This window comes from Martes martes (assembly GCF_963455335.1).
Source record: "Martes martes genome assembly, chromosome: 14".
Classification (NCBI taxonomy): domain Eukaryota; kingdom Metazoa; phylum Chordata; class Mammalia; order Carnivora; family Mustelidae; genus Martes; species Martes martes.
In genome coordinates, this window is record NC_137902.1 from 39,199,207 (window position 1) to 39,224,480 (window position 25,274).

Here is a 25,274-nt window from a genome sequence, read left to right on the forward strand (position 1 = left end):
CCAGTGTAAATTTGGTTTTTATTAACAATCAACTTTCTATAAACATTGCCTGTAAATAGGTGAAGAGCTGCACAACTTAATTATGTCCAAAACAAAGATAAATGCTTTTACTTCCCTGTGTTCCGGTCCTTCCTTGGGCTGGAGAGGGAAGCTGCATATTTCAAATCAGATTCAAAAGGGAAAGTATTCAAAAAGTGTCTTTGCCAAATGCACAGCATCACGGCTCCTGGCCCTGTGGTTCCCAGGCCCCCTCCAGCCCTGCAGCCAACCCACTAGGTGGCAGCAGCAGCCCCAGCTGTGCAGGCCCTACCTGAGGTTCTGGAACTGGCCCACTGCCTGTGGCCTGCATGTCTGCAATCAGGTGGCGCACACCAGCAAGGCTGAAAAGCAGACCCATAAGACTGAAAAGGGTGGAATGAGGCAGAGAAGGAGGAGACGGAAGAGGCCTTTGATAGTTTCCAGAATTTCTTAAAATCAACTCAGGCACAAAAACTAAATTCCTGCTGGCAGCCAAAGTTGGAAGTGCTTGAGCCAACTTTTGAGGGAACAGAGGCCAAATCAGAGAGGGCTGACTGGCAACACCCGGGAAGCCACTTCCCTCTCCTCCTGGCCTGGCCCCCCAACTACCAGCCTCCAGGCCCTGAGACCACCAGCTCATCCCACATTTCTGGTTCAGCCAAATGTTGTCCTCCCACCAAAGCCACGTACAGAATGAGGGGAAACTGGGGAATAAATAACCCCCCAAAACTCGAAGGCAAGCTGCTATGAATACAGGAAACCCCTGGCAGATCCGCTGCGCCCACTAGATGGCAGCAGCGCACCACATTTCCAGAGCTTGGGCCTCCCAGGTCCATCTCTGGGAGTTAGTGATCAAAGCAGAGACGAAGAATGGAGTCAGAGGTGCTCAACTAGAACCTACGAGAAAAAAAAAAGGCAAGGGAGCATGTGTGTGCCATCCCAGGCAAGGAAAGAAGGATGTGGGATGGACCGTCCCCAGGCAGAAGGCTTTTTTTTAGGAGCTTGGTGGAGATGATGTGATGGTGTTAGGCCTTCCTGAAAAGAAGGGTAGGTTTCACATGAGAATCTGGTCAGGCATGGGAGCAACACAGCAGTCATGGGTTATAAAGGCACCTCTGCCATAGGGGGTGCCAGCCATGAAAGGTGGGGCTGCCCAGAGGCTGTCCCTACCTAAGCACACTTTCCTCTCTGCCAGAAATCTAGTGACTTTCAAGTTCAGTGCAAGGGGTTCCATCAGGGACAGGGGAAGGAATCCCACTTAAAAATCGATCCCAGTCTTCACATGACTGCTCATCTGCTGTAAGAAGGCAGGGACAGGGGGCCTTGCCTGGGCAGCTCCTAAGGGGCACAGGCAGGGCTGGCCCAGGACTCAGCTCCCCTGAGTGGAGACACTGTGTAGCTGCTGGGCCGTCCCCAGGCTGAGAAGGGGTGTGGGTAATTGCACTTTGGGGCACAGTGAACACAGGCACGGACAGGACGCGGCCTGGGAAGTGGAGAGAGCGAGCAGGCTGACCTATTTTCAGGGGATGGCCAGAGGAAGGCCACAGCAGGGCAGCTCCTTAGACCAGGGTCCGTGATGCCAACAAATCAGACACAGGATGGGAAGAGAAGGCAGGGCAAAGCTACCCTCCCCCAGAGCTTAGATGCACTTCAGCCTCCTCCAGGCTTTCAAAACAAACCAGAGCACTTCCACTCTGAAAGGCAAAGGTATCATCTTGTGTTTGCTTCATCCTCTTAGCAGGACAGGGGAGTCAGCTAAGGTTCAGGGGACTGAAGGCAGGACCCCCGGGCACCCTTCCCCTCAGAGGAGGCTTACACATGCACCGTCGCCTGGAGGGTAAGTACCCGGGCACGCTCGTGTTACACTGCAGACCCTCCTGGCCTGTTTACCTTGAGTTGACTCCTATTTTCCTGGTAAAGTGAAACTCATTTTTAAAAACAGAATTTTAAGCAGATTTTTAAAGGGACAAAGGCCATTTGATGGTAGTGATTTTGGTTTTGTCTTATGAAAATGGTACAGGAAATAATCCCTGATGACAGAACGAACTGATCACAAGAATCCTCTCTGTGCAGTCCAGTTAAGGCGATAAATGGGTAGAGGTATGGCTGGGGGCAGTGACCATGGGCCATGGCATTTTGCTGCTCACTCCTGGCCTTTGTCCCAGAGCCAGCCCGTCTGTCTCTCTGCCTGGGCTAGCGATCCACAGAATCTCCCCGAAGCAGAAGCCGTCCAAGGCGGCAGGTGCCCAAGGAGAACCCCCTGGGGCCGCGCCCCAGGCCAGGGCAGTGCACGCTTACTCTTTCAGTGAAGCCTCACAAACTGGAGAAGTTTGTCCGGGAAGGAGTCGTTTTTCAATATCCAGTTTTGTTCTAATTACTCGCTTGCTTCCTTTTGTTCAGATCTCACAAAACCTTCTTTTTCAAAGTTGACCAAAAAGAAATGTTTGGGGAAGGCCCGTGACATAAACACTTGTCATAAAATAGACTTGAAACCACAGGAATTAGGCTCAAATTGCCATGCGGCATCCATTAATTCCCATGGAATGTTAGGAAAAAGCCTCCGATCTGTTTGTCCTTGCTTTAGAGCCACAAGTCCCTTTTATGGACACAGAGTAGATGTCGGGTTTCTTAGAATATATAAGGCAAAGAGGGTTTTAGATCTATTATAATGTAAAAGAGATAACAAAAGCAAGGCTTCTAAATGAGACGTTCTTTTAAATGTCAATCCCACTGGACACACATATTACAAAATAAAGATTCTCTTTTTGTAAAGTGCTGTTTGCTTAGTGAATCACTTGCCACCATGCACAGAGCACCACAGCCCCGTCTGCTCAGGAAAATGGTCAGTGGCAGCATCGGCAGAGGGGCTCGGCTCCCCAGGCTCTTCTCGAGGAGGAGGGAAATCCTCTCATCATAGCTAGACATTCCCGAACACTCTGTGCCAGGATAGGGACTGCTGCCAACCGGGAGAGGCGAGGCTTCGAGGCCAGGGTGCCACCACGCTCCTGCTCTTCCCTCAGGTTTGGCATTTTATTCTCTCATTCTGCTCATGGGCCAGAACAGCCAGCAACCCATCAGGGAGCATCACGGGGACCTCCCTTCCCATACAAATGCTGGCAGAAGTGGAACCCGGCCGTGCACAGCCAATATGAGGGCTTTCCAGAAGATTCACTAAGGAGGGTTTAGAAAAAGAGAAGCCATTAAAACAGTCGCCTGCCTGGTCTATGCTATTAAAGGACATAAGAAAAGGTACACAATTGGCAGTAAACAATTTCCTTCAGCTGTTCTTCGATGTCTAGGAAAACTACTCCTCCACAAAATCAGACGTGAACGATTTCTGTTCCAGTGTCTTCAGGTTCTGTCCAACAAGAAGAGTTTGTGTCAGAATGACAGATTCCATGTCCATCTTTACTTTCAAAGTTGGCTTCTGTTAGTGCAGACTTTTCAAAAATATTCTTTTTGCTTGTTTCTGGACAGTTCTGAACATAGATTACTCTGTTATAAGCCTTGAGTCTCTTCCATAATTGCACGTACACTTTGCATTGAACGTACATAAAAAGAAGTCCGCCGGTAAAGCCGATGGCCACAACCACCAGTTTAGTCCAAAAGGGCCACTCTAGGATTCCTGGAAGGGGAAAAACCCGGTTAGCCTATCCGCAGACCTAACTTAAGAACTGAAGTAAATAAAACACAACTTCTGACCTTCACATAACCAATGGAATCTTCAAATCCTGCTTCATCATAAGTGGGGAGGCAGAGGGCGTCCATTCTCTTATCCTGCTGCTCCTCCAGGAGATTCTCTCTCTCCCTGATTTATCTCTTATGACTGAGTTTTTTAAGAAGTACTCACCACAGCAAGAGAAACATCCAGAAAGGATGCTTGGTGCCTCCTAACTGATGCCCCCGCTCCAGAAACCCAGATATTTGAAGGCTGACTTAAAAACCAATCTGGAACAACGCCCTAATCCTAGAACCCCTGTGTGTTATCCAGGATGTCTACACTGCGCTCATCTGTCACCCTGAGCACATACCTGTTGCCTGTCCGTGTTTGATCTCCTCGGTGGTACGGTCGATGAGCACATACAAGGACCAGACCACGCAGGTGATGGCGATGACATGGAACGTCACCGAGCACATGATCTTCCTGCGCTCACTGGCCGTCATCTGCAACCTCTCCCACTGGAAAGACCACACACAGAGCATGAGGTGCAGGACCCCAACGGAAAGGGCAATAATGGGGGTGAGAGCATTGTAGATGGGTAAGATTGGCTTTCTTGCCCCTCCCCTTTCCCCAGACTTCATGAATTTTCCCAAATACCAAAAGTCATTCTCCTTAAACCAACCAGGTACCAGGCACTGGTATTCTGTTGACAGCCAACTTTTCATGCAATGAAAAGAAGGTGGGATCAAGATGAGTTATGAACCACAACCAGGTACCAATCCTCCTGTCTGCTTATTCTTGCAGGCAGACAGCCCATGGCTAGCTGAAGGCCTCTATGGTTTCAGTCCTGATGAAAACAGTATGTTGGCCCCCGATCCAGGTGGCACACACGAGACCTCCCTGCCTTGCAGACTGGCGTGGGCAAGGGGAGGAAGGTTGATGACACCACGACACACTAGCAGATGGGTCACACTACATCGTGAAGGTGATGGCGGGAGGGGCTCACTCTTTGGTCCTTTGCTACTTTGGCAGCAATAGCTTGAAACCGACGCTAAGAGTTCTTGGTATAAGCAGGCTCTGCCAGTCCCATCTCCCCTAGGAGCTCATTAACTTACTCCAAAGAGCCAGATTTTCTTTTTCATTTACTGCTTTCCGAATCAGAAGAAAACACATAAGAGTAGAGAAAAAGAACAAAGTGTGAACACTCTGCATATCCTTGGCCAGCCCTAGTCATTGCGTCTTTCCAGAGAGATCTGCGCAGGACAAGCTGAGAATAGAGCCTCGTGGATTATCTACATTGGTCAAAGTGCTACAAGCCTCACTTGAGAGGCCAGTGCAGAGTAGGTACCCAATAAATCACACAGTCTCCATGGGACAAAATATTCTTCAAGTAGTTTACATCTGCCTTCTCCAACAGTGCAAATGCTTTTTCTGCTACGGTTTTATATAGTGTCTTCTTTTGGCTTTCCTCCTAAAATCCCCCCTGCTCCCTGATCTCCTACTATTTCCTAAGACACACTCAGTCCAAGCCTTTCACACTGCCCTGCAATGCTCACACACACTGTTTTGGTATATGCTTTTCTACACAACCGGACTTCTCTAAACTCCTTTCACTTCACTCCAAATCCTACTGATCCTTCAGGAATGGCTTTAACACCCAGACATTCTGTGACACAAGCACCATCGCACATCCCCAAGGCTCCAGCCCACAGCCCGTGCTTCCTCCTCTGAATGTCTGACGTGCTCTGCCGCCACTTAATCTAGCCTTCACTTGGCATTGTCATGTGTTGTGATTTGATTGTGTGATTGTCCTTGAATACACATACCAAAATTCTGAGATAAGAACAAGTCCTACTCTTCCAAACAAAACCTCACGTTGCTGGGCATATAAACAAACACATTAAACCATTTTCACAGGAGGCACAAACCAAATGAGGCTCTGGCTCTGTGCAGAGGAAGCCGTGACATGGGGCATGAAGAGAGCTGCGTTTCCCATAAGGCCTGAGGTTCTTTTCTTTTCCCACCCACCCTCCCTTTACCGACTGGCAAATACTTATCACAGGTACCAAAACAAGTAACTATGTGCTTGGCGCAGGAAAGAGATACTAATGTCTAATAACATACAGTCCTAATCAGAGACAAGACACGAACAGTTAATACATATAAAACTAAATGCTAAGATGTCACAAAACAGTCTGTGATCAACGGCCAAACGACTGACACAGACAAGAAAGCAGTCTTAGTTTGACAGAAAAACACCTTAGGACCGGAGGGTTAGAAAGAGCTTCTTCCCAAGAGGAGGGAGCAGGAAAGAAGACTGGGAAAGGATGACGCCCGTAGCAGGAACGCACACGCCAGCAACTACTTCCGACAGAGGAGCGTAAGGCTTGGCCCCTGCTGAGGCGCTGACTCTGCCCAGCCCCTCATTTCAGCGAGGCAAGGGCACCTCCAAAGGTGTCCTGCCACGTACCTTTCTCAGAGGCTTCAGCTTGACCTCCATGATGAACTCGTACTTGCAGAGCTCACAGCAGCGCGTGTCCGAGCTCTTGATCCACTGCTGCAGGCACGTCTGATGCACGAAGTGCAGGCTCCCCGTGCAGCGGCAGGGGGTGATCAGAGGGCTCTCGTCGTCCCCCTCACAGTGGCAGATCCTGCGGGGAGAGGAGAGCCAGGCGTTACCAGGAGACCCGCGTGCCAGAGAAGAGGACGCTCCAGGGGAGGGTTGGTCCCCCAGTGAAAACTTTCAACAACAAACATCATAGAAAGGACCACGGGCACAAAACACACAAACACGGATGTGGACAGTGACTACAAACTAGAAACTTCTAGCTTACCATACCAATATGGAAAGTCTGGATGGCATTTGGCATCAGAGAGGAAAAAACAATATAAAAAATGACAAAGCAGTCATTTTTGGTAAGATTTAAGAACTTCACTGAAAGCCAAATTAAAGGCAACACGGAAGCATCCTTCACAACATGTTAAAATAATTAGAAGAAAAATTTCCGTGTAAAATGGAACCAGCACTCTACTTTCCAAAAATACCAGAGACTTAAAAAGATGATGAATTTGGTTTTTGGCAGTAATCACAGACTTCACCTTCGCACACAACACTACATGTCTCCGGCCTCCCGCAGACAGTACACGGAGAAAACACAGGACCTCTCCTGGACCTATAAACCCCATTAGAAGGTGCCATTTCTTTTTTGAGGACACGAGAATTTTAAATCATTTTTGAGGATGTGAGAATTTTAAATCATTCATGATTTCTAAGGGTGCATGCAAGAGGACATAGCCACTAACCTCAAGGAACTTAACAGACTTTTGAGACACAGAAGGGTCTGTGCCAGCTGCTGGAGAACAGGTAGGGATACCTGGCCTGACAGGAGCTGGGCCCCGGCCCTGGCCATGCTTGCAGCTCTCTGTTTCTGTGAGAGGGGTTGCTGATCCAACTGTTAGAAATGGTAACAGCTGGCCCGGAAGGGGCACCCAGGGAAAGGCTGGAAGAGGGAAAGTGTGAGCGTGGTGACCAAAAGCGGATTCTTAAAGATTCTAGAGGCCAGACAAGGATGCTGCACACAGGAAGACAAAGGTGGGAAGTGGAGGCAGGACCCGGGCAGAGGTGGCCACATCCGAGTTAAAAAGAAAGAAGGAAGGTGCTGCGGAAGGCCGGCCTCTTGCCATTCACGCTGTGTTGCAACTGGAACAAAGGGTAAAAATGAGGCTAGAAGGGGCAGCCAATGCTTAACAACTAGATCCTCAAGCTGGTAAACTGGAGATACTATTTTCTCTCTTCCTTAAGCAAAGTCTACTTATTTTTGGTTGAGAAGAGTCAGCTTGGCCTTTAATATGTGTAGCTTCTTCCTCTTTTGTCATCTGTGAAACTATTTGGGACCCAGCTCATAAAAATTTGTCAAATGACACCAATACTCCACTCTTCTGGAGGAAGCTATCAACCCACAATCGTCTACCTACCGCCCATTACTTCATTTTCCTGAAACTTCACATATTAAAGCAAGATGAGGCCACCGAGGTATGGGGAGCAGAGCTGGCCAGAACGCTGGTTCTTGGCAAACCAACCTGCAGGCATCCCCTGACGTGGACACAGGAGAGATGGGGGGGCATTTTTCAGAGGGGGGAGAAGGACAATCCAGGTCACTGTCCTTCTCCACTGAGCAGAGGGGCGCCCGCGGGACCTTGCTCTTCCATTTTGCAGATGTGCTGTCCTCAAAGACATCGTCGTCTCCCATTTCATCGGAGTAGAAGCCCGTGCTCCCTGCCAGCCCGCTAGAGGACTTGGTGGTGTGCAGGTGGGCGGCACGGCTCTCCAGCTCCTGGAACCTGTGCAGGCTGCTGGCGCTGGAGCCGTGTGAGAGCGAGAACAGGTACTGGAGCAGTCGCCGGCCCCGGGACACGGCGTCGCCATCCGCTTTCTCTTCCAAAAGAGGGACGTGCATGCCCCCCTTGCCAGCTTCCGCCTCTGAGGCAGTTGACCGATGGGCAGAAAGGGAGGAAACACAAGAATGTTTGGAAGTGCCAAGAGGTTTGTGATGCAGTGCTCTTTTTTCCTTCTGATGGAACCTGTTAATTCTCAGACCCGGATCTGGAGGGAGCATCAATTTCCCTTCGGAGCAAGTTCTTTCCACGTAGTCAAAACTTTCCACAGTATCCTGGGCCTTCTCACCCACATCGTTTAGAGATTTTGAGAACTTTAGTGTTCTTCTGGCTTTGGTATTGTCAGCAGGCTTCAAGGCCTGGGCCCATTCGGAACCACAGGAATTTCTCTTGGACAATGTGTCTTTACAGATAACTGTCACAGTGAGCCCTTGTGTCAGAGAACTCGGGCCTGGAGGAGCTTTCAAGACAACAGCAGACTGCACGGGACTGTGGTGACAACACTCAGAACACACTGCCCTGGAACTGCATGCAGAGAACAGTGGAATAAAAGCACAGAAAGTAAAAACAATCTTAAAGGAGAACAGACATCGAAGGGAAGAAATGAGACTCGGGTGGTAACCTGGGGAGCAAACAGCACAGAAAACTGAGCCAGCTGTTTACAGCAAAGGCATACTGACTGAGCAAATGGAAAATCGAGAACCTGCAGACACTAATGCTTATTTCCGGGATGTCACATGAACCACTCCAGCACGTGAAGCAGAGCGTTACCTGCAGATGTCCTGATTGGACGGCGTGACAGAAGAGCGAGGGAAGGCGGATACCGGAGCCGACGCCAACGAAGAACCCCCAGCCTGCAACGACACACCCCCGGTCAGTTTCAGAGGAAAGAGCAAAGGGGACGGTGAACACCACCGCCTTCTAGATGGCAATGGACAGAGAATCTAAGAACACCTGCTATTTCCAACTGCTCGCTGAGTAATACATATTTAAGGTCCTGATGTGTGGAGGTGAGACAAATCAAACAGCACTCTTTTGTTCTGTGTGGGTAAAAGCATAGCCAAGAACTATCTGAGACTCTAAAGCAGCAACACCAACCTCCTGCAGATTCAGTGATCCTTATTTACTGAGCATCTGAATTTAATTAGTTCATACATAGTCAAGATACCAAGTACTAGACAGGGGGGCGTATGCCTGGCTGGCTCAGTTGGTAGAGCGTGCAACTCTTGATCTCAGGGTCATATAAGTTCAAGCCCCACATTGGAAGCCTACAAGAAGGAAGGAAGGAAGGAAAGGGAAGGGAGGGAAGGAAGGAAGAAAGAAAGAAGGAAACCAAGTACCAGATGGTACTTGGTCTGGTGAGGGGCCATTCCTGCCAGTGCTTACCTTCCCCACCTGGCACTCTTTAACCTGGTTCCGGGGGTAATCCTAATCAGGGTGGCTGGATGTGAGGGCTCTCTCCTACTCACCTCACACTGGGTCCAGGAAACCTTGCTACCCCACCGGATCTCTTTACACAGAAGGGAAACTAGTTGATCACAGGGCCATCAATCCATAGCTCAACCTGGGGCCCAGGATGGGGCTGAGCACAGAAGGTTCCCAAGAGTTCCAATCATGGGATTGGGAATTAAGAAAAAGAATCAAGAAAATTTAAATTTGAAAGAATTTGTCACAACCTAGAGCAAGGGCCCTGAGCATTTATAAACAAAGCCAAAACAAGAAAGGAGCTCTAGGAGGGTGAAGGAGCACCACAGTGGAAAGAGAAATGGAAAGAGAGAAACAGGAAGAGTGTACCTGAACCTCCCTCTGCGGGCTCCTTGCTAAGCCTTCTCTAGACGCACATTCCTGAGTCCCCACGGCCCTCGGAGCACCATGTGCATTCACATAAATGCATTCCTCCCTCCTAACACAGTCAGCCTATCTGCCACACACAACCTGAACAGCCACATGAAAGCAGTACTAAGAACAAGCCCACATTACCTCCCTACCTTCCCCACCCTACCTTCCCCAGGCCTCCCCAAGTGGCCTTTGGCCCTGCTCCTTCATTAGAGGGAGTTCCACAATTCCCCCGCTGAGGAAAACTCCCCAGTCTTGCTAAGCACCATCCCCCAGGGCCACGCCCTCATCCTGGCACTGAAGCTACGGGACCCCTGCCATGGACCAGCCACCAAGCCAGCAGCACCACTGTCCAGAAGCTCTCCCCATCTGCCCTCCCCAGTAAATGCGCCCACGTGAGGAGAGAGCCAGGCCTGGCAGTCGGATTGAGGGCTTCAGTGGACCACTCTTCCTGCTCCCCAGCAGGAGAACTGAACATCACTTTAAATCCAGCTCAACCTGAAACTTGGTCCAAGAAGTTACATGATATCACACTGCATGTGTGCGCTAAAACCATGAAGTAGTACTCAACTAGCACACCTGCTGAGTCACCAAAGAACCTACATGTTCTAACTGAACGTGGAAAATATTCAGTGTCCTGGGAGGAGGCTGGTCTCAGATGGGAAGCTGAAATCAAAAGAAATGGTTTCTCACTCCTGTCCTGAGTTCAAGTGACCCAGGTCAAAAAGGGAAGTCTGGGGTTGTGATAGCATCATCACACGCCCCAAAACAAGGGAGTGCTTGGAGGCAGGAGGGAAGAGCCTCAGGGCAGAACAAAGCCTGCACCGAGGAAGCAGGGAGATGGTCGACACCCACATCAGGAGCTGGGATCACTTCCCCATGGATTCCATGTCTCAGGCGTACCCCTGGGAACCCGCACAGTCACCTGTGTACTTGCAGCAGAGCATCATGCCTGTGATTGGTGGCAGCAGTCCAAAGCCCATGATCTGCTTATTCAGGAAAAAGGAATAGTCTCAGCATCCTCTCTCTGTGTCCCTGTCCTCATTTCATCCTATCTAATCCCACAAAAATATCACAAGACACCTTCAACAGGTAATGTCCAAGCCTCAACAAGCCTCCCAATTATAGAGAAAAAATTTCTCTTCTCATTAGATCATGAGGTTTCAAGGAAATTTTTAAAATCTGCTTTCTGTTGTTTGATATAAACGCAAACCAACAAGGGCACCTGGGTGTCTCAGTAAAGCATCTGCCTTCAGCTCAGGTCATGATCCCAGGGTCCTGGGATCAAATTTCACATGGGGCTCCCTGCTCAGCAGGGAGTCTGCATCTCCTTCTACCCCTCCCCCCTGCTCATCTCTCTCTCTCTCTCTCTCATTCTCTCAATAAATGAAATCTTTATAAATAAATACAGACAGACACACAAACCAACAAATTTCTTATCCTGGAGGACTCCTTCTCCAATAAGAATGAGAAAACAAGCAAGATTTGTGGGGCCATCACAGATCTCATAAGAGGCTCCTGCTGTTTCCAGTTAAAGAGGAGCCCATGTTGACGTTCAGGACCAGTCTACATGTAAAATGATCACCAAACCACAGCATCAACAATTTTAAAAAGCTTAACTTGCTGCTGGTATCAAGCTGAGTAAAATCTACCAACCTACCGATGAGGATTTAAAAGACTGGATTGATCGTTAACAGCAAAGACAAAATGTAGCCTACAAATACAGTTCAAATACAGTGCCAGGGTCCAACTGGGGAGGTCAAGATAGGTCAGGGGCCACCGGTCCCCTCTCAGAGGACTGGAGCGCTAAACAGCTCTCCCACTCATCCTGAGGAGAGCAGGCAGGTGGCGTGGGGGAGGCTATGAGCCAGCAGTAGTAGCCTTAAGTAGTCTGCCTTAAGGGAAAAGGAGAGAACCCTCTCTCCTCTACAAGATCAGACCACACAGGACTGTTGCTGATAAAAGAACGTGTAAATATTCATAATGAGAACATTCCCATGTGTCGAAAAAACTAAAGCCCTGTGTTCCTGAAGCTCTTTGCTGGTTCTCAAACAAGAGACTTTCTGGTCCTGTAAAGGAATGTAAAGCAATCTCACTACAAAAAAATTTTTGTAAAAAATCCCCTCTTCTTAAGATGTCGTAATCAATTATGCAAACAAACCTCTGGATTGCATCTAGGCCTAAACCCAGTTGATTGTATTTCTTAGGAAGGACAATTTTAGACAATTCGTCAGTACTCAAGTCACTTGATGGTCGTCTTTCCTATCAGACTTGTTTTAAATTCTGTTATCAGCGCTGCCAAGAACAACCAAAGGAAAACTTCCCATATAGCTTTAGTAGAAGCTGGCATTTCCTTTTGCGAGAACATGCTGACACAGAAAGGGCTATCATGACAGACTCATGAAGTACATTTCTCCCTTCATGCCGGGAACCTAACAATTTCACAGCAGAGGGACTTTCTCAGTGCAGGACACCAGCTGGACCTTCCCCAGCTCTCTTCTTGCTTCATGTCCTTTCCCTGCTCCTTCCAGTAGGTTACTTCCCAACCACCCTCTACCACCCATTCCCTCCTTCTCTGCTGTAAACCCTCAGTGGGTCTTCTTTTCCTTTACCAACAAAGCTACTTTTTTTTTTAAAGATTTTATTTATTTATTTGACAGACAGAGATCACAAGTAGACAGAGAGGCCAGCAGAGAGAGAGGGAGAAGCAGGCTTCCTGCTGAGCAGAGAGCCTGATGCGGGGCTCGATCCCAGGACCCTGGGATCATGACCTGAGCCGAAGGCAGAGGCTTTAACCCACTGAGCCACCCAGGCGCCCCCCGACAAAGCTACTTTTAAACATCTGGGGCTCAGGCTCCTAACAAAAGTGAATTCACCCATCAACAGGTATAGGGGCCACAAGAAATGGTCTGGCTGGGTTCATTTGCTTTTAAGCCAGGAGCAATCTAAAGAACAACTGGATAAGGACGGTAAGAAACAAGTGGGGCTCCTGTTTACAAGTGACCTCAAACTCAACAGAAAAAATGGGAAAAGGATTTCCCAAAATTTCCCAATTTAGATGGCTCTCCAAACATAAGATGCTTAGCCTCTCTTACAATGAGAACTACAAATTAAAACTACAATGAAAGGGGCGCCTGGGTGGCTCAGTGGGTTAAAGCCTCTGCCTTCAGCTCAGGTCATGATCCCAGGGTCCTGGGATTGAGCCCTGCATCATGCTCTCTGCTTAGCAGGGAGCCTGCTTCCCTTCCTCTCTCTCTGCCTGTCTCTCTGCCTACTTGTGATCTCTGTCTGTCAAATAAATAAATAAAAATCTTTAAAAAAAAAAAACTACCATGAGATATACCATCAGCAACAACAACAAAAAAAAGCCTGTTTTTTCTTTTTTATATCGCCTGATACCTGTGTTGGCAAATGTGTGGGAAAACATCATGCTTCTACACTACTGGTGCGAAAGCAAATTGCTAAATTCCGTAAGATGGCAATCTGGCAATTACTAAATTACAAATGCACATTCACTTTGTCCTGGCAATTCTTCCAGAATTCGTCCTCACACATATGCACAAACAGGTTTGCTCAGCACTGTTTGGGGGAGCAATCGCCTGGCATAACCCCAGTGCCCGTGGGCCCAGAGCTGACTGAGTCAATATACTGACAGAAAGGAACACGAGGTGATCATACAGCGAAGCAGAAGGGACTGTTCTGCCCAGTACTGGGGACATGGAGGGACAGGCAGAGGGGACAGCCATGCCCTGGGCGCTGGCCCATGCAGACTACTCATCAACAGAAGGGTGCACATTGCAAGGCTCCTAATAGCAGTTTCCTCTGAAACATGGAAGCAGACCAGGGCCCCTGGGCATGAGGAACAAGGACTTCAGTGGAGATCCTTCCCAAGCATTACACCCTTTTTACCATGAACACATATTTCCTAACCACAAATTCATTTTTTAAATAACATGTGATCAAAAGTTTAAGAAGTAAAATAAAACTACAGAAGCACAGCCAACTGTACTGATTTTCCAACTCTGGAAAAGCCAGTGAACAAACTGAGTTAGTGAGTCATGAGCTACATTTTTAAAAAATGAAATAAAATAGAAGATGTCAGAATGCATCTGACATCCTAAAGATTAAGTCCTCTGGAGGAATTTTTTCTTTCAGTTGTGTTTGTGAGTAAATGGAGTTTCAATGTAAAAACTGTTTTGTACCAACAATCATGGTCAAAATAATTTGGAAGTCACTACACTACTCTATTTCTACAAATACAAAACACCAAAAGAAAAAGAAGAAGATGGCACAGTCCAGAGAGCAGGCGGCACCGCCTGCACAGAGGTTTCAGAGGTGGGAGCTTGGCTGTGCCCGAGAAGGAAGGCCTTTCCCCCACAAGGACAGCGTTTCCGCCCAGATGACATTTCTACCGCTGGCTAACAAAGTACCACCCACTTAGTGGCTTAAAACCACACCAACAATGAATCAGACACACAGTGTGATGGGGTCCTCTGCTCAGGGTCTCCCTCCTTTCTGGAGGCTCTGGGGAAGAACGTGCTTCCACGTTCATTCAGCTCGGCGGCAGGATGCGGTTCCCTGCAGGATGTCAGTCGGGAGCCACCTGTCTTCCCCATCGATCCCTCCCCATTCTCAGGTCCACTCTTACTTCCAGTCTCTCATGACCTCTTCTGCCACCAGCCAGAGAAAGTACTCTGCTTTTAAGAGCTCAAGGGATTCCATTCGTTACAACACAATATCCTGGGAATGACGCCTCGTCAAATACAGGCGTCACATAGACACAGGGTCTGGGTGTCGGGGTGGGGCATTTTAGAAGCAGTGCTTCCCAGGCTACCTGACACTTACTCACTGCTCAGTGCTTACTAAATGCTGCTGCCGTCCTCGCTCCCTCCCAAACTGGGAGATAATCATCTGCTCCTTACTGCCAGCTCGGCAGGCCTGACTTCATATAAATAGAGCCAAATAAAGTCTAACTTGGTGTTTAGACACTGCAATACAGACTGCGACTGCATTTCAGCACACTTTCCGCTTAGTACAGAAGTTGCTCTGTGAAAACAAATGCTTCCTTATAAACAGAGACCCTGGTTTCTATAAATACCCAGTTGTATTCAACTTTGAAAATGAGCTACAATTGAAGGAGAGGCCAGTTCTGTGGCTGCTCTGATAAACACATGTTGACTCCTGATGAAGGGCTGTGCCAAGAACAAGCTTTCACAATGGCAGTTAATTAAAACTAACCATTAAGAAAGTAAATATAGAATATATACAATATAGGATTCATGGAGGAGAGTGTACAATAAAACTACTGAATCCTCAAATGAGTTCCATTATAAATGACTCTCCTTATTGTCTAGCAAGTAGTGCTAACACTGAACATTGTTCTATGGTGGCCTTTTAGAGACAGTTAGAATCACGGGAATAATAATACATCCCCAGCACAACGAGGGGCACATTATCATAGCACTGTTAGAGGCAAAGCAACAACTGAAGGGACTTTCTCATGGCTCATCTTCCAAAGCAGGCTTTTTAGCTATTGCTGGGAACATTACAAATATAGCTGGTTTTCAATAAATCACATTGAAGGCAATGATTTCTGAGCAAAGATAGCTTCACATTCCCAGAAAGTACAAGTATAACCATAAAAAGATCTAAAATCATGGTGTTGGGTCACCCAGCACTGCACACCCCTCGCTCTTCCTGGGGATGCTCTATACCCCATCCAGTAGGACCAGCCTCTCCTCAGATTTCTCTTCAAAAGGGGCTTTTCACTGTCCTTGTAACCCCGTTCTTTTCTTTCACAGCATTTATGAAGCTTTATCAAAAGATGTTTCTAGAATAATATGCTAACTCAGAAGCCATGGTTTGGCCTAGCATAGTGCCTGGCACACAGTAGGTGTTCAAGAACACTTCTGAATGAATAAAACAAGTACACTCTGAAGTGAATGCCTGTTCATAGGCGTAAAACAGGTTCTCAAACGTGTGAGTCTCATGAGGGACCCCTTTATGCTATCAAAAATCACTGAGTCCCCCAAAGAGCTTGTGTTTATGAGGGTTACATCAATCAATCTTTACTATATTAGAAAACATTAAAACAAAAGGGGCTCCTGGGTGCTTAGTCAGTAAGTGTCCAACTCTTGATTTCAGCTCAGGTCACGACCTCAGGGTCGTGAGACTGAGCCCCAAGTGTGGCTCCTCCCTGGGCATGGAGCCTGCTTCAGAGTACTCATTCCTCTCCTTCTGCCCCTCCCCCTCCTCTCTCTTTCTAAAAAGAAAAGAGAACTTTAAAACGCAAGGCCACCAGCACACGTCCCACTAGTGCCAGAGAAAAGATGCCATCTCGCAGGCTGCATAGCCCCGTACAGCCCTGTACAGCTCCTCTGTACACTCATGAGAGACTAAGAGTGAAAAAGGCAATTAAATAATCTGCAGTTATGACACTGGTTTTAACCCTGCCCCTTCTCCCTCGAGAAGACTCAGAACCAAGTTTTGAAAACCGCTCATCTAAAGCCTTAGCCAAAAATGAAATTACAAGCAGTCAGAAGAAAAAAAAATACAAGAAAATATGATCAATCTCTACAAAAGATGAGCCACACAGCAAAACAGTGCCCGTGCCACTCCGTCAGCATCCCAAGTGAGACCACACCGTGCCAGTGAGGCCACTCAGCTCCTCCACATCACTTCCCTGTTCCTGCCGCAGGAAAGTACGTGTCTTGTCCTTAGGACTGATATTTTCTTCAATACAAATTAAGAAAGGTACAGTTTGGCTTATACTTAAACTGTAAGTCTGAGCAACCTAAGTCTGTCACTCGTCAGCTTTGTCTTTAGAAACACAGAGAAGCAGACACTGGTCTTGACAAAAATACCACAGCCCATGACCTCCGTCCTAAGGCTGCATTTACGTCTACACATGACATTCTACTATAACTCATTCCTATCTAACAGCAGTGATAACAAGAAAATATTCAAGAGATCTGGGAAAGCCAATGCTTAAATTCACTCAGATCTGCTTGCCAAACAATAGAACAGCAATAATTTTAGGTGCTCTTTCAACAGGTCTGGTTGGACTCGTCCCCAGGAATATTTGATTAACCAGAGACATACAAGGCTCATGGTATCTGAATAAAATTATGCAGAGCTCTAAAATATTCTACTAGGTACCAGCCTTTGGCAAATGTCAGAGCCTAGGAGGACTAACTGCCGGAGTGCAGAAAGTATAGGACCCATGCTCCAGTTTTCATGATGTATGTCTAGTTCCCCTCACCATTACCATTTCCTTATATGTGCTACCAACCATGAATTTGCTCGAAAAAATGGTGTCACCTGGACCAAGTCCAATTCTCAGGGTCAAATGAGAATGCTTCCCTCACGATAAACTAATGCCATGTCTATGTGCTACGAGAGGTCTGAGGAGAGTCTCTAGAAAGTCTAGCCCCTACAATGAGCCAGGCCTAAGCAAATTTCTGGTGACTGAAAGAATTCCAGTGGGACTGAGTGAGTTCAAGCATCTCCAGGGAATTCCAACCTTCCTCTGAAGAATTTTTAAGCCGAAGTACGGTTGTCCTCACTGGAATGCCCCCAGCCAACATGGTCAGCAGGCACCGTGCAACTGGGCAGTGAGGACAGTCTTCACTCCCAGTACAGCTGCCTTTCATTTCTACCTATTGTTTTGGATTTCTCAAGGAGGTGACAACCAGTTTTCTACAGTTTAATCCCATCCTGGCTGGCTCCTTTTCACGTTTTATGGTTTTACGGTTTTACGTCCTGCTTTAAGGAGCCCCTCCTCAGCCACACCTTTCCCAAGCAGCCCTTCTAAACTCCGTTCCTTGGCTTTCTCTACCTCAGCTCCTGTCTTTTACCTTCATAAAAATTCTCTCCAGCTTTCCGCATTTTCTGGAGGTCTGCTTACTCATCTCCTCTGTCTGGTTCAGCGTTCGGAGCACAATGGTTGGCATAGAGTTAAGTGTGAGACCAAATCTGACCTCACATAATCCTCATGCACGCTGCACTGGGCCCCCTTGTCTCGTCTACGTTACAGATGATGATACCTCATGCTGGGGCGATGAGAGAGGCTTTAGGTGAGGGGCAACTGTGGTATGTTCCCCTGGACAGGAAAGCATAACACCTCAATCTGATGTGGCAGGCCTGCCACAAGCGGTCATCTGAGGCCACCCTGAGGCTCTGCTCAGTACCTCACTGTGTTCCCTCCACCAGCTCAAGCTCCAAATGACCCTGGGAGTGATGGCCACCTGATGCCACACACCACACTCCTGCAGCAGAGAAACCCCGTTGAGCCCTCCCCTCTCTCCACCACACAGCCTCCCAAATCCCCTTGTCTGTCAGTGCTAGTTCACAAAGGGCAGAATCAGGAACAGTGGTGGGTGACAGGGCAGGAGTTTAGGTGACATACTTAAGAACACATTTTTTAATACCTTTGTTTTAATTTCACATCAGAAAACTAGCAAATCAAAATGTGATTTCAGATACCACAGAAGGATACAAAATTCTCACAGCAAACAAGTTTAATTAGAGTAAGTCAGTTGAAAGAAAACAATGAACCAAACACGCAGCACAGGTAGTGCATGGGGTGAGGGTGGGGTGTAGACGGCTCCTGCCTGGGGAACGCTGCTGGCCCACATGATCAAGGACCCTTCGGCAAGGCAAAGGTTAAGGACAGGCTGCAGGAGAGCTGCAATTCAAGTGCCCCCCTTCCACAAGCATGCCTCCAGTGGGACTCATCACACCTCAACTTCTCTTTTCCCAGGAGGCAATTCTGCTGCTTCTTTAAAAAAATAAATAAATAGGGGTGCCTGACTGGCTCAGTGTGTTAAAGCCTCTACCTTCGGCTCAGGTCATGATCCCAGGATCCTGACACCGAGCCCCACATCAGGCTCTCAGCTCAGCGGTGAGCCTGCTCCCCCCCCCCCACCTGCCTCTCTGCCTACTTGTGATCTCTGTCTGTCAAATAAATAAATAAATAAATAAATAAATAAATAAATAAATAATTTAAAATAAATAAAGGATTGGCCGCATATTGCTACAGTATCATTATAAACTATGGTAAGTGATTCAAATGAATGAATGTGCATGTGGCCGGGACCAGATCACCTCAGATCTGGCACATGAAGGTAGAGAGTTTGAATCTTATTCTAAATGCAGTAAGAACCCACTGAAGGCTTATATGAGAGCCAGTGGGATTCTGTTTACCTGGTTGCTGTGGGGAGGCTGATTTGGAAGGTTGCAAGAATGTAGGCAGATTCTTAGAAAGCTACTGCGGTAATCCAGGGGACTTGGGCCCGGGATGTGGCTGTGACGATGCACAGAGCAGAGGGCTAGATGTCAAGGGTCTAGCACAGCACTATGCACACATTCATCCAACAAACATGTACTGAGCCACTCCCAGGCTACTGTCTATCCTTGGCTCTGAAGATCTATGGGTCAACAAAACACAACCTTAGCCTCATGGAACTTACTTGTGGGGCAAAGGGGCAACAGAAAAAAATTAAAACTCAGGGAGTGATAAGTGTTCTCTTGAAAATAAAATAGGAAAAGGTACCTAAGGGGACCACTTAAGTGATTAGGATGGGCCACTAGGAGGAGGTGACCAATTTCATGAAAACTTGCACTTGCAACAGAGCCTCAATAAATGATACCCACTTAACATCATTACCATTAATACAAAACAAAGTACTTGGTGTAGACTTTGCAATCAAAACTGCTTGAATGTTCCAATATTCTTCCTTAAATTAATTAGTTCTCTAAGAGGATCACACCTGGATGCCCATTTTAAAGCCAGAGGAGCCATCTAGCAGCCTCTCACACAGCCCATCTAATCTGCCTGCTTCCTTCTTTGAAAGGGGCACATGGTTTCTGAGGCTTTAGCAAAACATGGGGAGCCTCCAACAAACACTGAATGAGACACCCCATCACTCTGTAACAAGATCTAGCCGGAACACTAGGAGACAGATGGAAGGTTTATTTTCACCTGTGCTCAACCTCTAACTTCATGTACCTTCAGTTACCAGTAAGCGGTACACCGCGGGAACGTCACGCACACTGCAGGTGACTGACTAACCCGGACACCTGCCAGCACTGAACTCGGCCGGAGGCGGAGTCAGCGAGAGACAATGGAGATTTCAGGTTGCATAAACCATGTCTGTGTTCTAACCTTTTTTTCTATCTTCTTTCTCAAGGGTATGAGGCATCAGCCTAAGTACGTCTGCTATATTGAAAATAGAGTTTTATGTGCCATGGCCTAAAGTGGCCTCAGACAACAGGCTCATTTTATAGATATTGCAAGAAAGAACTGCATTCTCAAAAACAAAGTTCTCTTTCATAGCAGTCCTGCCCACCTCCCAGCCCCATGTAACTGGTTCGTGTCTAACAACTCCACATTATACAACTTTCTTATTTCAGAGGGGTACATTTTGCAACAAAATTTCATGCTGATAGTTCACTGGGAAGCAATGTGTGCACAACACACCACTCCTGAGATTTCCCTCTGACCCCAATTCAGTGTGCGGGAACTCCTGCTTTGAAAATGGAAGAGGCCCACATCTTCTTGGCCCTACTCTGTGGCAGAAAGCTGTGAGGCTTTCACAGTTACCCCATTTCTAAAACAAAGTATGGAGCTAAAATTGCTTTTTAAGAAAACCCCAATCCTGCCCATAGGAAAGTGCTACGTTAGTGCCCATGTTTGTCTCCTTCATCATTTTATGCCTGTACCCAGCTTAGTGCCTGGCACAAAGAACACATAATAAAAATGTATGCAAGAAGGAAGAAAGAAAAGGCCAGAGTTTTTATTAGATTTAATTTCCACCCCAGTTGATATTTATTTTAAAGTACGTAGTTCTGCCTTTGATCAGTAATAAAATAGTAACAGCTATCATCAAGGACCAGCATGCCCCAATCCACCTAAGATCACCAGGGTTCAACAAAGGTTGACTACAGTGAGTTCACTGATTCACTGCAATGAGGGAGCTGCCCTAGGGTTCCTTGCAAACATTATCCCCAAGACTCACAGCAACACTGAAGGTTGTATTATTCCCTGATTTTACTCATCAGGAAATTAAAATTCGAGGAAGTATCTTTCCTCACAGTCTCATGGCTAGTAAATTCCTGTCCATCAAACTCACAGAGTTTGAAAACTACCACAGAGCAACTCAGAATATTACAACCCAGTCTGCACCAAGCTCATAAGATGTTCCTATAGACCATGTAAACCAGTGGTTTACAATGTTTTTTGGGTTTTTTTAACTGCAGAAGGAAACTTCCCTCCAAATAAAATCTACTAAAACCATAAAGAGACATATATTTGAGGAACAGGATGTTGCCGTCCTTCAGAACTGCCCCAGCCACTGGGGCAAGGCAATGAGTGCTACTATATACTTTTAAAATGTTTAATTCAACGTAACCAGACAGGCCATCTGGATCTACATCTTCTCACTCTTCTCGATTCTTAAATGTTGGACAGCTCCTTCAAAGCGAGTAGGACAAAACTGGGCATTTAACGCAGACAGCAAAGACCTACCACTGCACAGTTCCATTAACTCCCATAGTCCCAGGTGAACAAACAGCAAAAGAAAAGAAATGGAGGTTGGAAGAAGAGGGATTATTTGTTGAAAGTTATTTATTTGAGATGGCCAAGGCCTATGCCTTGAAAGACTATTCTGGGGGTTGGGGGGAGGAGGAGAGGTCAAGTCAGGAATGCACCAAGGAGCATTCTAAAAGGCCTTCGGTGTCATACTGAGCACTATGGACTTTTCTTTTTATGCAAAATTAAGTGGATGGATGATATGGTGAGATCTGAAATATGCCTAAGAACAGACTGATCATCTCAAAGGATTTGCTAGATTCTACTTCTCAGTTAAAAAAAAAATAGGGTGCTACAAATGAAAGTATCTGTATAGTTTGTAAATTAAAATGGCATATAACATGGCTATTTATTTCTGAGTACTCAGGAGGCCTGTGACAGCAGGTCAGGTTTCGTCACAGTGTTCAGACCTTCCTGTCAGTATCTGTGTCGGTGTCTGGCCGGCTGACACAGACATGAGGAGAAGGCCCATCTCTGCAAGGAACCTACACAGACACACTGCATGGATGACATCGGCCAGAGCCCATGCCTGGGCTGGGAACTGAGCAGTGCCTACAAACAAGTTTGCCTGATGGCTCCTGGGTCACCCATAGCAGCTGATATGCTCTTGACAGGCTAGTCGAGTGACTACACCACAGGTGTGTCAGGTGCTTTCAGAGAGCCAATTCACCCTCTCATTTTCCTAGCCACTTCACCGGGAGGCAGCTCTGTGATCCAGTTCTGGCCAGTGAAATGTAAGCAGAAGTGAGGCAGCTGGGTGGGGCATCTGGGAAAGCTTCCCGCCTTCCTGCAGAAAAGGGCTGCTCTCAGCTCACAAACCCCTCCATCCTTCATCATTCTTCTTAGTCCTGCCAAGGCCAGGGCCATGATACCTGGAGGTCCAACTCGCATCTTTAGGCAATGAGGTACTAAAGCAGGAGGATGACAATGTGCTAAGGAAAGCGGCATAGAGAGGACAGAAAGTGCCCAGGTCCCTGACAACACCTGGGAGCAACTGCATCAGCCTTGACCCACTTATCTCCAAACACACTTCGTCATCAAGACCACATAAACCCATAATTACTGAGGGCACCAGAGTTGGCTTTTTGTTACTGTCAGTCAAATGCACTCCTGAGGGGACAGATTCTCTGGTGACTCTCTGAGATCTTTTTTAACCTGAGAGTAAATGATTTCCACTGGAAGAAATATAGGGTTTTCTCCTATTAGTCACTAACTTCAATACACATTTGGAACTGCCTCGCTAGAAAAAAGTAACAGCCATATACCTCACTATATGGTCCTAAAGCAGATTAAAGAAATGTGTCAACAACTTCGCATACTGAAAATTAAAGAGTACAAACACTTGCAAGATAGAAGAAACCAAACCCCAAACTACAAAAATAACATATTTCATTGGCACTCTACCTTAGAAATGTTACTTGAATGACTCATGGAATGTCCCAAAGTCTTCTCATTCTGCAAGAAAATGAAACAGGTGTTAAGCATCAAGAAAATGAAACAGGTAATTAAAATGTGCAGAAAATAAGTAATTTACTCCTAACAATCCTCTTGACAATCATTTCCTCAACTAGAATTTGCTAAGCACAAACCATTCTGTACTAGCAAAAATGAATGAAACAGTAGTCCTTGCCTTAAAGGAACTTAAGAACAGGAATTTAGAATTAACTAAAAATAAAAGAGCTTTACGTGTCTTAAGACACATTCAAATGGAGGTTCAGAGGAAAGACTGCAGGTTGAGTTTTATCTGATATTGCCAATGCTGTGAGGAGCCACTGTAGGATCAGGAAGGAAGTGGGATAACTGACCCCACCCAGGTCGTTTGGCTGTCCAAGTGGTGGGTACTCAACAGGGACATCCCACACCTCACATCTGTTCCCTTAAGCCTGTTTCTCCTCCTGGATTAGAGAAATCTGAGAGTCATGCTAGACTCCTCCACCTTTAGTAACAAAGTCTTGTATCAAAATCTTCCTGTTTAAGGTGTTGGCAAGGATGCAGAGAAAGGGGAATCCTCCTACACTGTTGGTGGGAGGCAAGCTGGTGCAGCCCCTCTGGAAAACAGCATGGAGGTTCCTCCAAAAGTTGAAAATAGAGCTATCCTATTATCTAGCAATTGCACTACTGGGTATTTACCCTAAAGACACAAATGTAGTGATCCAAAGGGGCACATGCACCCAAATGTTTGTAGCAGCAATGTCCACAATAGACAAACTATGGAAAGAGCCTAGATGTCCATCAACAGATGAATGAATAAAGAAGATGTGGTATACACACACACACACACACACACACACACACACACACACATATTATGTAGCCATCAAAAAAAAAATCTTGCCATTTGCAACAATGTGAATGGAACTAGAGGCTATTATGCTAAGCGAAATAAGTTTATCAGAGAAAGACAATTACCATATGATCTCACTGATGTGAGGAATTTGAGAAACAAGACAGGATCATAGGTGAAGGGAGGAAAAATGATACAAAATGAACCCAGAGAGGGAGACAAATCATAAGAGGCTCATAATCTCAGGAAACAAACTGAGGATTGCTGGGGGGTTGGGGGGAGTGATAGGGTGGCTGGGTTATAGACACTGGGGAGGGTATGCACTATGGTGAGTGCTGTAAATTGTGTAAGACTGATGATTCACAGACCTGTACCCCTGAAGCAAAGAATGCATTATATGTTAATAAGTTAAAAAAAAGAAAGAAAGAAAAACTGCACAATCAAAAAAAAAAAAAATCTTCCTGTTTAATGTCTCTCAATCTTGAATCTCTACCCCCTACCCCCACCCACAAGCTCCGTCAGACTTCAGTGAGGAAGCAAGCAACACAACACCCCCAGAAGAGGCTGGAGTCACTTAAACCAAACATCACCCCCCAGGGCTGGCAAGGGCATCTTTACTAGGGAAGGTCTGACTTGGGAGCCACCAGTGTAGTGGGCCTCTCCGGCCGAGGACCAACACAAGCCCCCTGCAGGTACCAAGGCTACTGATCATACTGTGCTCCAAAGTGTTGGCTTCAGTTCTGGTGGAAATAGAACCAAGCTTTTTCTTTTTTCATAAGAATCAAGCTTACAGTTTTTTGTTTGTTTGTTTCCTTTCCTCATTTTTTGGATCAGACTTTTTCTTTTTTTTTTTCTTTGTTTTTCTTTGGAATCAGACTTAAACAGTTTTTTTGTCTGTCTGTTGGCATTTTTTTTATTGCAACATTATTTTATTTTATTTTTTTAAATTAAATTTTTTATTTATTTTCAGCCTAACAGTATTCATTGTTTTTTCACCACACCCAGTGCTCCATGCAATCTGTGCCCTCCCTAATACCCACCACCTGGTTCCCCCACCCTCCCACCCCGCCCCTTCAAAACCCTCAGGTTGTTTTTCAGAGTCCATAGTCTCTCATGGTTCACCTCCCCTTCCAATTTCCCTCAACTCCCTTCTCCTCTCCATCTACCCTTGTCCTCTATATTATTTGTTATGCTCCACCAATAAGTGAAACCATATGATACTTGACTTTCTCTGTTTGACTTATTTCACTCAGCATAATCTCTTCCAGTCCTGTCCATGTTGCTACAAAAGTTGGGTATTCCTCCTTTCTGATGGAGGCATAATACTCCATAGTGTATATGGACCACATCTTCCTTATCCATTCATCCGTTGAAGGGCATCTTGGTTCTTTCCACAGTTTGGCGACCGTGGCCATTGCTTCTATAAACATTGGGGTACAGATGGCCCTTCTTTTCACTACATCTGTATCTTTGGGGTAAATACCCAGCAG

At 46.6% G+C, this 25,274-nt stretch overlaps 1 protein-coding gene across 2 annotated transcripts in view; it reads right to left on the reverse strand.

The window, feature by feature from the left end:
* The window catches only part of MARCHF8 (membrane associated ring-CH-type finger 8), a 130,742-nt gene continuing 105,468 nt past the window's right edge, over nt 1-25,274 (reverse strand). The window contains exons 3-8 of one of the 2 annotated variants that reach the window (XM_080823449.1): nt 22,905-22,955; nt 8,846-8,928; nt 7,760-8,599; nt 6,150-6,330; nt 4,050-4,197; nt 1-3,643 (exon numbers count right to left, since the gene is read on the reverse strand). In XM_080823449.1, coding sequence (XP_080679575.1) covers nt 3,339-3,643; nt 4,050-4,197; nt 6,150-6,330; nt 7,760-8,599; nt 8,846-8,928; nt 22,905-22,955 — 1,608 coding nt within the window. In that variant the 3' untranslated portion in view covers nt 1-3,338. The remainder of the gene's footprint in view (nt 3,644-4,049; nt 4,198-6,149; nt 6,331-7,759; nt 8,600-8,845; nt 8,929-22,904; nt 22,956-25,274) is intronic. The other variant, XM_080823450.1, reaches the window with a different exon arrangement.